We start from the raw sequence: 15146 nt of genomic DNA on the forward strand, positions 1-15146 counted from the left end.
ATTCTCTTTTAGTAATCAAAATTAAGATCAACTTATTACTTATCTTTCTTAAGAAAATCGTGTTCAAATTCATGCAACTTGTGTTTTGTATTCGAAACATGTTCGCATTATAGCATATCTTTTATTCTTTTACATTATTTTTTTTTAATTCATCAAAATATCTGAACGGCTGAATTATTAATTATCCATTCTGACAAATAAATAATAATTTTAGACGTTGGATTGCAGAGAATAGAAGCTTATTAGGTAGTTCAAACTTTTATCCTTCAATCTCCTCACCAATCACCTCACTTTGTCGAGATTTGCTCCACTTGTTAGTTCTCCGTCCCTTAAATTTTCTCATTCCAACAATTAGTTCTTCTTTTCTGGTTCTTCTCAAAGGGCAAGAGATAAAAAAAAAACAGAGATGAAGATACAGTGCGATGTGTGTGAGAAGGCGCCGGCGACACTGATATGCTGCGCCGACGAGGCTGCGCTGTGTGCGAATTGCGACGTGGCAGTACACGCAGCGAATAAACTAGCGAGCAAGCACCAGAGGTTGCTTCTTGAGAGCCTTCCTAACAAGTTCCCTCGATGTGACATCTGTCAGGTGAGTTCATACATGTTATGTTTGGATTATACTTGATCTGAATTAAGCTGTTATTATTTATTGCATCGGATGGGGCTTGATGTGATTTAGGCAGTAGATTAAAATTCAATATCTCGATAAAATTTGTGAGGTGCTAGACCTGACATGGAGATGTATGATGATTGATGAGTAAATAACCAAGAGTTCCATGCGGGGGTAATTAGTGCAAAACGAGAAGTTTTTTTTTTTTTTTTTGAAGAAGTGGGGAAAACCCACCAGTTTCCATTGAAACTAATATGGTTTGTGCCTTTTCAATCTCTAGAATAGAGAAAGATTAGGCATACAAAATAACAGCCTATCAAACTAGCGTATAACATCCAAAGCATCATAGCTCCAAAAACAAAAGCGAACTACATGCAAACAACATTACATAAAAGACAATATAGAAACATGAGCGATCAACTCATTCCAAGGCTAGAAGTAGCTCGGTGCCAAGTGTATGGATTACTTCTCTGTGATCTTGAATAGCTTGTATTGCCCCTTCCTCTACCATAACCTCTTCCTCTACCCCTGAATGAGTCGTGCCTATATCCTGTATTATCAAATCCTGACAAGACATAGAAGTAGTATTCATAGGCAAAATCAGATGTAAGGAAGGTAATAATGAATTAATAGTAGATGAGCACCAAAATGTACACAAAGAGATTATCTTTGACCCAACACTATGAAGAGAAGGAATAGGAGAATTTTGAAAACACAATTTGTTTCTCTCTAACCAAAGGGTCCATAATACCACACCTCTTACAAGTTCAATTAGTATTGGCTCTTTGAAGGGTATTGGTGCATTTAAAAACCAAATATCAGACATAGCTGACCCAGTAAATATAAAGTTATTATGAGCTGCAATCCATGTCCAAATCTGAAAAGCAAAGTAGCATGAAACAAATAAATAATCAGTAGTCTCAAAATCACCGCAAAAAGGACAAGATGTATCACCAGTCCAACCTCTATTTAAAAGATTTGCTTTTGTAAGAATTTTATTTCTTTTCAACAGCCAAAGAAAAACCTTTATTTTAAGAGGTAATTTGAATGCCCAAATAGAAGCATAGTCCGTATTGATAATTCCCCCATATTCAAGCCATATGTAGTAAGTGTATTTAGAGAAGTATAAAGGTTTTGCTTACATCACAGAATATAATTTCACTTTTATCCAGACTGATACCAATCTACTACGTATGTGTAGATGTTGCCAATCTTGGTTAGACCCGTTTTTTTCAGTACTGTGTTTTACCAGTTGTGTATGTACCAGAACCTGGCATAATTCTTTGGCACCCATATTTTTCAGTACTGTGTTTTACCAGGTGGTACTGGCTGGTAGCTTTGGTCAGACTACTGTGTTCTTTTTACATCATTAATTGGTTATTATGTAAATGCGCTGTTAGCTGAACTGATTTACTCTTAACCACTCACCAAGCTGTTTTTGTTCTTTTAAATGCAAAAACAAGTGTGGTTGTTGGTACCACATATGCCAATATTTTGGTATGGAGAGGTCACATACTATCTTTGCACCGTTTTTGGTCAGTGTTAGCCAAGTATCAATTTTGTACTCGCTTCTTCCAATAAAAACAATAAGAAAAAAACAAAGGAATAAAGGAAAATATTATGTACAATTGCATAGAATAACATCTAAGCTTAGTTCTTTGTTTTTTTTGTCTCGTTAATCTTTTACCAGGAGAAACCGGCCTTCATCTTCTGTGTAGAGGATAGGGCACTTTTTTGTCGGGATTGTGATGAGCCAATCCATGTTTCCGGTTCACTCTCAGGGGACCACCAGCGCTACCTCGCAACTGGCATCCGTGTCGGGCTTAACCCTGTCTGTGCCAAGGACTCTGTTGGAGACAACAATTCGGAGCCGCCTAAGAGCTATGCTCCAAACGTGGAGCCCAAGTTTGCACCAGTACCGCAAGTGGCATCACCATTTGTGCCATCTTGGCCGGTTGATGACTTTCTCCAGCTATCTGATTATGAGTCGAATGACAAGGTTAGTCTTAGACTTCTCATGCCATGCTGTGGCGGTGCTATAACTATTGGTGTTATAGGTGTTTCAGTTTTCTTTTCTTTTTTCTTTTTTTTTGAGGAAACCGAGCCCCCTATTTCAGGGAATTTTTTATTGGTAGTAATTGATAGAAAAGAAGAGAGGGAAATAGAAAGAGTACAGCTATTTTTATATGGGTAGTAAGATCGGTGTTGTTCATACCGATTCTAAATTTTTTTTTTTTTAAGTTGCAAAAAAAAAAAAAAGTTTAGATCGGTATGAACAGTACTGATCCTAACTTTTTTTTTAAAAAAAGAGAGTTTAGATCGATATGAAAAGTACTGATCTTAACTTAAAAAAAAAAAAAAAAAAAAAGAGTTAGGATCGGTATGAATAGTACCGATCTTACTGCCCATAAAAAAACAGTTGTACTCTTTCTGTTTCCCTCTCTTCTTTTCTATTAATTACTACCAATAAAAATTCTCCCTATTTCATTAACCGCAATTGGTTACATAAGTTGAGTTCCCGACAGGAAACTCGAATTAAGTTGAGTTTAGTTTTGTCTTTTCTTTTCTGTAGCCTGATTGAAATGCCTATAATTAGGTCTTAGTTGTTCTTCCAACTATTCTCAGTTTGTTCATTGATTTAACATAATATATATACCAAAATTGAATTGTGATTTTTGAAGCAAGCCTAGCTCCAAAGACAACTCAATGTAAAAAGAAAGAAAATGAACAGTTGATGTGTATTGCTAGTTTTGGTTTACTAAATCACTAATTTCTCTTATGAGGGAATATAAATACATAATTTTAAGTTGTTTGTTTTCTTTTATAAATATAGTATCAGAAGGGTTCTCCTCTTGGTTTTGGCGAACTAGACTGGTTTTCAGACATCGGTCTCCTCCAAGAGCAGCAGACTCCAACAAAGGGTTCCCGTGCAACAGCTGAGGTACCTGAGCTGCGGGTCCCACATTCCCACAACAATAACTCCATGGCATCCTTCTACAAGCCTCACAAATCAGGAGTAACTTTCAAGAAGCCGAGAATTGAAACTTCCGACGATGAAGAGTTCTTCGTTGTCCCTGATCTTGGGTAATTAACGGTCAGATGCCTGTTGTGTAGCTTGCTTTAGTATGAGAAGTAAGATATCTACTGTAAGACTAGCAATATCCACGTGTACCTGCCAGTATATGCAAACATGGCTACAACTTTGAGAACTCCGTACAGTATGATAAGGTTCGCGTGTTTTTATCTGAAAATTTGCTCCGTGTTTTGCGATTCAATTTTGTTGTTGTTTCTTTTCTTTTGAAGGTTGCCAAAAGCCAACAAACATTTTAATATTAAATAATATCGCAGACAAAAAGGGAAAAAAGAGATCGGAATAATAACTAATGCGAAATGCGCATGGCATGGAAAAAAAAAAGAAATAAACAAATGGCAAAACAATGATGATTCCAAAATTTAATATCGGCAAACTGTTTATTTTAAGATGCCATGATAAGAAGACAGCCAATGAGTACAGGCTTTGATTTACATCCGCATAAAAGTCAAAATTGAGCCATACCAAGCATACAGCTTTACAAAATAATAAATACCCAACACCAATCACAGATGGTCAAAAAACTTCATATGTTGTATACAGTGGAACAAATATTTTTTTTTGCCGTGGAGCTGTTTTTCACAAAAATAAATTTTGACATGTTTGTTTCATTGAAATATTAAAATTTGATTCTATTTAAAAAAAAAAAAATACACTCTGAAGGCATTGCACATCAAATAGATCAGATGAGAAAATTAAAAATTCTGAAAAGCAGATCGTTATATAAATCAATTAATATTGATCAGATGACTTCAATAAGAATTATGCATCAGAATGAAAATTACACCGTTGGCAACTAACACAGACTATTCGTAGAGATGGAATCTTGGGAAAGATCCACAAAATAAAAATTACGTGAATGGTCTCTTGAAACATCATCCATTTTAATTATGGTCCTTAAAGCTTAAATCATACGCTGTGATTTTGTAACAAAATGGGCGTTGCATCCATTAATAAAGTAAATTTGCATTTTTATGATGAAAATGATAGCACTAGTTTCTTCCATAATAAAGTAAAAATAACCATTCTAAAATAAGTTTCTTCTGCACTATATTCCAAGAACAAAACTCAGTACTAATTACACGAAGAAGAAAATTCAGTATATATGAAGAATATATTTTTACTTTTTTTATTTGTTATCTCTAATTTTATTTATTTTTAGTGCTCGATTTTTTTTAATATATCTACTTCGCATTTATTCTGAATAAAAATGGAAATGTCAAACACTACCTTGAGGACTACTTTCATATCATTAACATACTCCAGTTTACGTTTCAAATATGTTATCTAGGAAAATTCTCTGTGTAACATTATTAGCACAGAATTATTATTTTTTTCTCAAAGACATTAATCGATTTTTTTATCTGTAGCATAAAAAGAAGCATTAAACTAATGACACCGGAATACCGATATTCACAAAAATAATGTAGTTGCAACAATCTGTATCGGCTCCGGAAGTCACGCTTACTATTAATTATAAAAGATCTAATTATCAAAAATTATTTTTTTTTTATATTGATATGTACTATTTTTATCTATAAAAGCAGATGGCAAAATTAAATATTTTTGTATAAAAAAATGTTCAGTAAATGAACTATCAGTCATTTATGTACTAAGAGAAAACTAATCTAGATGAAATTAGTTAAATTTAATTTTTCTTGTAATTAACAATTTTAAATTTATATGTTGGCGAAGTCAAAAGAATTATTGAGTTGTAAGTAACATTTCTGTTGAGAATAAAGAAATAATTAGGGACTAAATTAGAAATATTGTAAAATAAAGAAAGAGTAGATTTTACTTTTATTGCTAATTATAGAACATTACCGTTAGTACCAAAATTAGATACCAACGGTACAATAAACATTCAACAGTACTTATATCAATATCTCTTGATTGTAAAATATATAACAAATATTCAATATCAATAGAAAATGCTCAATACATTACAAATACCCTTTCTCATAAAATTTACAATTTCAATATATTATTTTAATAAAAACTAGAGATCAGATCACTCAATTATGTATTACTCATATTATTACAACAACAACAAAAAATTCATCCGAATTTGAAATCCATGCCTCTTACATTATAGACTATGTATCTTTGCTATGAACCCAAAAGCAAGTGCTTGCATTTCAATATTTTAAATTGCTATTTGATAAGACTTATCAATTATATTGTAATGATAATTAATACAAGTTTTCTTTGTCAGTGAGACAATGAAGATATCTAGAAGAGGGTCTCCACTTTAAAAAAAAAACGAAAGAAGAGCAACAGCCAACGGAGAATATTTGAGTAATTTCAAAATCCTACTTGTTGCTGTTGTCGTTTCTCCTCCCTCATTCTTTTTTTTGCTATAATTTGTTATTCTTATTCTTTTAGATCTCATCTCTAACATAGTTTCTCTCTCAGCTCTACTTTCTTGAACGGAGAGAAAAATGAGAGAGAGGAAAGGAACCGGAGCCGATTGGAGCCGAAAGTGCGGTATCGTCGGAGCTCGGAATATTGAATCTCTACGTCCTCTCGATCAGAGTGCGGATGAGTAAATCCAGATGTCGGAGCACGATCGTAGAAAGCGATAGAGTTTTAAGGTAATAAAGTAATTATGAGTATATATAAGTGATATTAGAATATTAGAGTTATTTTGAGTAATTTTGTGAATCTTATGAAAATAAAATATTCGATTTTGTATTGAGGGGTTATTTGATTCGTTGTAACTTGTAAGTTCATTTTTTTTATTAATAAAATTATTAGTTGATGATTAAAGCCATAACTTTTAAAAAAAAAATGTCTGCAAGAGATTCGTAATTTATTTGCCCCAAATTCGTCGTAGACTGCAACAGTTTTGTAGATAGCGGAGCCGCTTTTAATTGTATCGATTGTACTGCTACAGCAAAAATATCGGAAATTTTAACTTTTGGCCGGATATGATATTTTATTTTTATTATTTATATAATTGCAATTGTCAAATTTAAAGAAAAAGACAGCTTGATTCCTGAAAGAACAGAATGTGGCTTTCACATCGTCGAATATATAATTAACAACAACCAAAAATGAACGTTGCACAATTACAGTATAGGAGACCAGGTGATTGAAAATTTGAAACGACCGGTTTTCAGGGAGACCCGGTGAACCAAATTGAGAAAAAAAAAAAAGAAAAAAAAAAAAGGAAGATGAGTGCTATATTCAGTGTAGAAATTGTAATTTTGAGAACTGAAATATAATTTTCTCTATAAATATCTATTTTATCTTTCTATTCTCTTTTTCTTATCTATCACGATTAGTTTTGCTATAATTCATAAAAAAATTATCACATTAAAGTATATTATACACCTTCCTGATTTTTCCCATAAAATTATTATGCACTATTTTTGCTCTTTGGTTTTTGGTGTTTTTTTGTGCACTATTTTTGCTCGCCGTGTTTCTATAGAAAAAATTCTTGAATAGGTAACAATTAACATATTAAGAAGAAAAACATAAAAAAATCGAAAGAATTCGGCAGACTTTAATTATACCATATATTATGAAGCAATCAAGTAAAGAAACCTGCATCACACATCAAGAACATTAATGCTCCGTTGTTGTATGTTTAATAGTATATATGTTAATGATACGCCTACGGGCTTTTAACCCCAAAAAAAAAGACAGTATATATGTTAAATGAGGAAGGTTAAAATGCCTTTATTTTTGTGCCTCTTTTCTATTTTTTAAAACTTTAATAACTTAAAAGTCAAAATAAACCATTAGATGTGATTTATGCTATTTTTTTTCTATGCACATGTAAAAAATTATCACATTTCAATTTTGTTTGTATGTGAATTAATAAGTTGAAAAATCAATTTAAAAATTATCCATATTAGTACGTTTTTTTACAAGCACTTAATGACAACCAAAATAAAATTAAAATGTCATAATTTTTTACATGTGCATAGATAAAATGATGTAGAACATATCTAACGATTTTATTTTAAGTTTTAAGTTTTAAATTATTAAAAAAAATTAAAAATGGAGGTATAAAAAATGGAGGAATTTGAACTCTTCTCATGTTAAATTTAAGTTATAATAATTTCACTGGAGGCATTTGGCTCCTCCAAACTTTATGAATTATAGAATTATCTTCTTTTTCAATAGACGTTCTACGCATGAGAAATTTTACTGCTAGTGATATAGTACCACTTTCTGTATTCTATCTGTAATAGAAGTCTTTTATTTTTAAATTTTTTTTCGGTGAGCTTAATCTCTGATATCATCTAAAATAGGTAAAACAGAGTTATTATCTCAACGCACAGAGGACCAAATGCTAACAAAATAAAATTATTATCCAAATTCCAAACACAGAGAAGAACAAATGCTAAGTTCAAAATACAAATGAATCCAATAGCAATAATAATTGTAGCATTGCCCAGGAAGGTAAAAGTTTCATTATCATTACCAATCCAACCATTAATCTCGTCTAATTGTTCAATTCCAGTATTCCACAAAACAGGGTTAACATGAAAATAATCTTGCCATGAAAAAATAAAAAATAAAAGAACAATATAATTCAAGCCCATGAACCAATATCATGTGTCTACTTAACAGGACTTCCCCGAGATTAAAAATCCTTCCTACAGCGATCCTACTTCTCCTAAAAACAAACAAACTAAGAAAAGATAAAACAAAATAGCATTTCAAACCAACGAATTGTCTCAAGTTTCAACCCAATGCTGCAAACCCGCCGCTGCGCATCATCTGTTTGAACTCCTTGAAATTCACCATTCCATCCCCGTCTTTATCGACCTTGCTGATCATCTGCTTGCAGTCCTCGAGCGTTCTTCCCTGCTTCAACCCCAGAGAATTCAGCACCGACCGCAACTCCTCTACTGTAATGAACCCGTCTCCGTTTTGATCGAACACCTTAAAGGCCTCCATTATATCCTCCTCTTCATTCTGTTGCTCGTCCATGATCGCCGTGTACAATCCACCAAACTCATCAATGTCAACGCACCCGTCACCATTGACGTCGATCTTATCAATCATTGATGTGAGTTCATCCTCTGGAATGTGGATGCCGAGATTCTGCAGGGAATCAAAAAGCTCTTTCTTTGTGATGCTGCCATCGCCATCCCTGTCGAACATTTGGAAGACACGCTTGAGTTCAGCCTTGTCGGTCATTTTGTACGCAACCGGAAAAGCTTATCGCGGCTGTGGAGAGGAGAGATTGTAGAAGAGAAATGAGAGGAAGAGATGTATGATCCTTTGATCTTTTCTTCAAAAAAAAAAAAAATGGAAAATTTTGATGCGGGCAGCTACGATTTTTGGTTAAATCGATTAGCGGAAAATTTTAGGGGAGGATTGGAGCTAGCTAGCGGTTTGAGTTTGCCAATTTTCTCTGTGGCATTGAGATATTAGGGGGTTCTACAACAGTTTTGAACTTTTGGTCCTGAAGAGAGAGAGAGGGGCGGGGGAGGCTTTGTGCAAATGCAATGTTTGTCACGTCTCAGGTTACACGGCCTAATTAATACATAGAATAATCAGGAATTTCGGTATATGACCCTGCTATGTGATATATTATGAACAAAAGGCTGTGTTAGAAAATTTGATTTCGTCAGGTTATATACGCTAAAACGGCGCATTGTCTGATTAAGTGATTTATAAACTTATAATAATTGTCTACCAGAAAACGCGTTTCTAGCGATAAATTAACCTTCTATCCGTTCGACGCGGACGGTGCATCTCAGAGGCTATCAAATCATTTAATTTTCTTTTATAATAAATAGAGAGGGCCTCTCAAGTCTCAACTAGTAATTTTAAAATTAATTCAATTCATGATATTTGTATAGAGATTAATTAGAGGGTATGATCTGAATGTTTGATCTGGAAGGAACGGTTGGATATGATGACACGCGGATGGAATCCGCTGACTTCCGCAAGGGAACCCTTAACCATGTGCTCTGACAGATACAATTAGGAATCGTAATTATTAAATTCGGAAATTGGGTTTGTTAAGAGGTTATTATACAAATTTCAAAGACACATTTCAGCCACCATCCACATAATTCCGGCCTTGTACCATCATTTTTGCCTGTCAGAAACCCCTAAAGCTCCACCAAATTATAATATCAATTTTCTAATTATGGAACAACTCTCGCTCCTAATTACGATAGCTATTTTTAAAAAAATATTCAGCAATTAATACAATAGAGTTAGTTCCTAAAACAACATTCTTGGATTGGCACGGATGACATGTAGCACTCCCCATTATTTTAATAAGATATTCAGCAATACAAATAGAAACATATTTCTAATTATGGAACAACTCTCGCTCCTAATTATGATCATAGCTATTTAAATTGGTAGCTCTTTATGATAACGCGTCTGCCTTGGGTCCATCACTAGGAAGTAGGAATATTAATCATCAACATGTCATGTGAGGCATGACATCGCATTTATTTCAGTACGGGTAACGGGTCCTGGCCAACTTTACTCATATCAATCAAGTTTAGGCTGTTTCAAGATAAATAGCGAATTCTTTTTGAGTAAAAAAAAAGAGTGAATGCAGTGTACCTAGAGTGAGAAAAATAGAACGTCAGAGCCGGTTTCGTCACGGAACGGTACGATTGCAGTACAGAACGGCACGACACACCATGCAAAAAATCTAGTCACAGTACGGCACGTGGTCACCCGAGTCACGTGTAATTTAGATCGTTAAATCTTGAATAAACTTATCTAAATTAGAATCAAATGGTCACACAGGTTATGTTTGGTCCCTGCACGCTTGGGCACGGCGTGATCATTCGCATACCGTGATCACCCTTTGATATTTTATTCACGGCATAATACGTAAAACATTAACTTAGTCATAACATGACACAGCACACCAAAATCACAGCATATGTTTTTCACCTCAATTGTACTATCTCTCCGTATCAAATTCCAAAAAAGAAAAAAAAATGACTAACTTGGTAATTATACAAAGTTTAAATAGGATGTCTAAAACTAACTATATCTCTTTATAATTTTAACAATCCGTTAAATAAAAGTTGATAATTTTAACAATATATTTCAAAACAAACCGAAAAGTGTTTAATAAAAATGTAGGCATATAGACATATAGTTGATTTTATAGACTATTATGTCTGATTTCATGTAATTTAAAAGTCATTTGATGTGAATAAAGATATTCTACTATCAATAATGCCATGTTGAAGTGAACTATGCAATTTGGTTTTGGTGCTTTTGTCGCTCTCAAGTCTTAATATACTGAGACACTTTGTTTAGGCATCGGAAAATCCGTGAGCCCCACAATGATATTTTGCATGAAATTTCGAAGAAAATTATATTTACTTGGAACATTTTAGAAAATATTTGTAAATGGTGATATATTTATTGAAGAGCCGTAATTAAAATATTTTTATTTCAGTACTAAACTCCCCTCTGTCTGATTAACGAAAGTTCCATTTCCTAAAGTTGGGAGCTGAAATTTCAGCCCCTAAATAGAAAGGGAGATGATATGAGTACCCGCACTCTCATCCCCCCATTGTACCTCCAATTTTATTTGTTCAATCTTGTCCACATTTCTCATGATCTATAAGAAATTTTGCGAATCTAAAACCACGAACGTCTTCTACACAATTTTATCTTTCAAATGAGATCCATGATGACATACTTTCGGGTTCGTCATCATACAAGTATTTATACCTCGTCATTTAAGTATTTATACCTAGTATTTTTCACATATGACACTGCTGACATTTAAAAGTATTAATATCAAGTATTACAAGTATTTATATCTATGCACTGAAGTATTTATACCTATGTGGTCAACTATTTTTGTTAGAGAAAGGTTGACGCAGGGACGATTAGGGAAATGTGATGCGGAGATGCGGGGTCCACGATTGGGGATAAATACTTACAAGTATAGGTATAAATACTTGTATGATGCGGTATAAATACTTGTGTGACGATGAATCCGAAAGTACGTCATCATGGATCTCATTTGAAAGATAAAATTGCGTAGAATACATTCGTGGTTTTAGATTCGCAAAATTCCTCATAGAACGTGAGAAATGTGGAAGATATTGAAAAAAAAAAAAAACTCACCTCTAAAAATGTGTATGATTCTTCTCCCCATGTAGTTTGAGTGGTCCCTCCATATAGTTATATCAAGTTAGACATGCAAGTATTAATATCTTAATTTGCAAGTATTAATTTATTATATTTCAAGTATTTATACTAGTGTTTTGAATAAATTAGTTAGTTAAGTTAGTTTATGGGAAGTTAAAATCTGTTTAAGAGATAGGGGTACTGGAGTTTGGGGATTGAAATAATTATTCAAATAGAAATGTGCAATATATATTTGGATTCCGAAAGCCGAAAGCCGAAAGCCGAAAGCCGAAAGCCGAAAGCCCAAGATTCCTATTTGTTAGAACCGGGCCATAAAGTCGGAACTCTTCGTAACAGACCAGACTTTATTTTGGATCATTGATGGTCACCGTTGTATCGTATATTAGGTGGGAATGGCCTGGATACATCTTTTAATTCAGTTATTCATACATACTTGTCTGAGTAGAACTAGGACGTTTTAAAGCTCGTCAAGGTTGTGGTAAATTTAACTAAATGCGTCGTTATAATTTAATAAAGATAAATAACATCACAAAACTAAAGCAACGCGAAACTTCACATCTAATATTATAAACTGAACGAGAAAGATATAGAAAACAAAATAAGTAACCAATTGCTGTTACTTGTTTTATAAGCCAAAATTTTGAAACGTAGCAAAGCAAAGGGAATGAAGAAGTAGAGAAATTATTTACATAAATGAGCATCATCCTCTGAGATAACTCGAACTTTTGTGCGACCGACATGTACGGTGCAGTGCCTATTCAGAGATAGCACAGGGCCAGAATTATTTGTGCTTTGAGATTCGTGCATAACATATTTGAACGGGTGAGATTTTCCAGAAAAAAAAACATTCAAAGTTTGAGGTATCTCAGAGGATGCGAATTTTCAGCTTGTACCCTTCAATTTGACAATTAACTTCCCTTTCTTGTCCAATCCATTCCTAAAATTATATACTCTTCTAATTTTTCTAGTTCTTTAGCACATCTGAATAGCCATAGTAAAAGTGGACTGATAAAAATATCAATCACAATTGTGCCACATGCCCCACATTCCAAATTTTTAGTATTGTTCAGCCGCGGGTTTTGGTTGCTCTACAGGTACAGGATTTATTTATTGGGCAACTACCTACTGAATTAAATAATATTAAAGAGTGCAAGATTTAATTGCAAATGTTGATGTCGATTACGATATTAATTTCGGAAGCTTGTTTGTTTAATAATATGTATAAAAGTGGTATCAAATTTTGTCGATTACAAGAACACAAAAACTAAAAATAGAATTGCAAAATTGCTATTTTAAATGGCAACCTAGTATTAGATATATATAATTTTTCAAATGAAGTAAATGTAATTTTTTTTTAGAGAAATTTGGATATATATACCCATCACAACTTCTTTTATTAGATATTTACCCATTAAAAATTGAAAATTAGATATTTGCTCATCTAAACACAACCTATTTATTAATATACCCATTTTCAATGTTTTCACTAAAAAATATAAATAAACAATAGTAAAATATTTAAGAAACCATTTTACCCTTATGATTCCTTTCTATATCCTTTTCTTTTCTAATTTTCTGCTTCACATTTCTTCACCCCCACGCCATCTCTCTCCAGACTCTCCCCAACTTGCCCTCTCTCCAACCCACCCTTCTTCCGTGCAAAGATTGTAATTAATGCAACTTTTTAATATGTAATCAAATTATATTTAATACTAGAAGTTTAGTTACATGAGAGCATTAAAACGATTGAGCTAATAGAAAAATTGTGAAATTAAAGTAGTAGTGAAAACATAACTGGAAAACCAGAATCGTAGGACAGAAGTCCTTGGTCACTTTTGATTGAATTCAATTTTTTCTTTTTTGATGAAAACCCTTACGCACTTTCGATTGAATTCAAATAGAGTCTGTTACATCCTAATTCTTTTCTGCCTACCAGAATAAAGTCTAATTTACCATAAAATAAAACTCCTAACTTAATTCTCGAAAAAAAGAAAACAACTTAAGCTACATTTGCTACTGAATAGATTATAAAAAACACAGGGTCTCTGAAATATTTTATTAATATTAAATTATATTTTTAGTAAACAAAACTGAAAATGAGTATATTAATAAAGAATAATTATTTTAGTATCCGCGCTACAGTACCCGTACAGTACTCGTGCTATAATACCCGCACTTAGATAAAATAATGTATTATGATTCCCACTAATTTTATAGTCTCATCAAATTATTATTCTAAAATCCCAGCAGCATCATTTCTCTATGGTTCCCACTAATTATATAATTTCTCTTTTTACAATCTCCGCACTCGTTCTCGTGTCAACTTTTCTCTAACAAAATAGTTGACTTCATAGGAATAAATACTTGAATGCATAAATATAAATACTTTCAAAAATAGTTGACCTTATACTATAAATAATTCAGTGTATAAGTATAAATATTTTCAATACTTAGATATTAATACTTTCAATGTCATATGTAAAAAAACACTAAATACTTGTATGGCGAGGTATAAATACTTGCGCGACGACGAATTTGAAAATACGTCATCATGGATCTCATTTGAAATAAAAAATTGCGTAGATATTAATATGAAAAAAAAATGTGGAGATTTTGCAGTCCCTGCAGGAAGTTATCTTTCTGCATTTAATTTTTGGCGGTCCCTCCGCAGGTACAGTGTTGCGGGTACTATTATCTTTGTGCTACAGTACCCTCACAATAAATAATTTTTCATCTCATAGTTATAAATACTTCTATGTATAGATATTAATACTTTAGGAAAAAAATCGAATTGTGGAATTTTTGTGATCTCCATAAAAAATTATTTTTTCACATTTAATTTTCGGTGGTCCCCCTGCGGATACAGTGCGAGTACTATACTGCGGATACTGTTATCAACTTCCATTAATAAATAGTGTTTACATGGAAAAATATCCAATTTGTAATTTTTGATGAGGAAATATCTAATTAAAGAAGTTATGATAGGTATATATATCCAAATTTCTCTTTTTTTTATTAGCTTTGTGTTACTATATCAATAAAAAATATTCTATCTACCGAATTAGTGCACAAAGGTTCCATAAAATTTCATTTGAATAACATTTTGCAGATTATGAGAATTAACCATTGATCTTATAGGATAAAAGATTTTTTTTGTACGGAAGATTGAACTAAGCGACTTGCATTGACCGTTTAATAGTTAAAATTCCATAATTTTTTTTTTGTACTAATTGTTATTAAAATTTACAAATATGACAAAAAGTTATCATTTTTAAACATAAGACATGTAGCGTGTAGGGGTGAAACACTGAAACGTCACATTTTAGTGAGCGGAGA

General features: G+C 32.7%; 2 protein-coding genes and 1 long non-coding RNA gene across 5 annotated transcripts; 2 read left to right on the forward strand and 1 right to left on the reverse strand.

Annotated features, from left to right (window-relative positions):
• Positions 1 to 249: 249 nt before the first annotated feature.
• Positions 250 to 3861, forward strand: LOC144545480 (B-box zinc finger protein 24-like). Of its 3 annotated transcripts, none has more exons than XM_078294052.1 (3): positions 250 to 589; positions 2301 to 2609; positions 3444 to 3861. In XM_078294052.1, the coding sequence occupies exons 1-3, from the start codon at positions 407 to 409 to the stop codon at positions 3696 to 3698; spliced, it is 747 nt and encodes a 248-aa protein (XP_078150178.1). In that variant the 5' UTR covers positions 250 to 406; the 3' UTR covers positions 3699 to 3861. The 3 variants fall into 3 exon arrangements, with proteins under 3 accessions (XP_078150178.1, XP_078150183.1, XP_078150188.1); XM_078294057.1 differs by having other exon boundaries at positions 288 to 589; positions 2301 to 2667; positions 3151 to 3861; XM_078294062.1 differs by lacking the exon at positions 3444 to 3861 and adding an exon at positions 3156 to 3175 and having other exon boundaries at positions 288 to 589; positions 2301 to 2658.
• LOC144545500 (uncharacterized) lies at positions 596 to 2226 on the forward strand. The gene is made up of 2 exons (XR_013508535.1): positions 596 to 829; positions 1721 to 2226. It is a non-coding gene; the product is annotated as an uncharacterized LOC144545500 (long non-coding RNA).
• Positions 3862 to 8147: 4286 nt separating the features above from the next.
• On the reverse strand, positions 8148 to 9168 carry LOC144545262 (calmodulin-like protein 7). Its single transcript, XM_078293854.1, has one exon. The coding sequence runs from the start codon at positions 8856 to 8858 to the stop codon at positions 8400 to 8402; it is 459 nt and encodes a 152-aa protein (XP_078149980.1). The 5' UTR covers positions 8859 to 9168; the 3' UTR covers positions 8148 to 8399.
• Positions 9169 to 15146: the final 5978 nt, after the last annotated feature.

Source organism: Carex rostrata, chromosome 2 (assembly GCF_964058835.1).
Source record: "Carex rostrata chromosome 2, lpCarRost1.2, whole genome shotgun sequence".
In the NCBI taxonomy this organism is placed as follows: Eukaryota; Viridiplantae; Streptophyta; class Magnoliopsida; order Poales; family Cyperaceae; genus Carex; species Carex rostrata.

What these genes read in the sequence shown, in the direction of transcription:
- LOC144545262 (XM_078293854.1), bottom strand. Translation starts at nt 8,858, where the DNA reads ATGACCGACAAGGCTGAACTCAAGCGTGTCTTCCAAATGTTCGACAGG.
- LOC144545480 (XM_078294052.1), top strand. Translation starts at nt 407, where the DNA reads ATGAAGATACAGTGCGATGTGTGTGAGAAGGCGCCGGCGACACTGATA. An exon ending in CTCGATGTGACATCTGTCAG is followed by an intron (nt 590 to 2,300) that starts GTGAGTTCATAC and finishes ATCTTTTACCAG; the next exon opens with GAGAAACCGGCCTTCATCTT. An exon ending in ATTATGAGTCGAATGACAAG is followed by an intron (nt 2,610 to 3,443) that starts GTTAGTCTTAGA and finishes TTATAAATATAG; the next exon opens with TATCAGAAGGGTTCTCCTCT.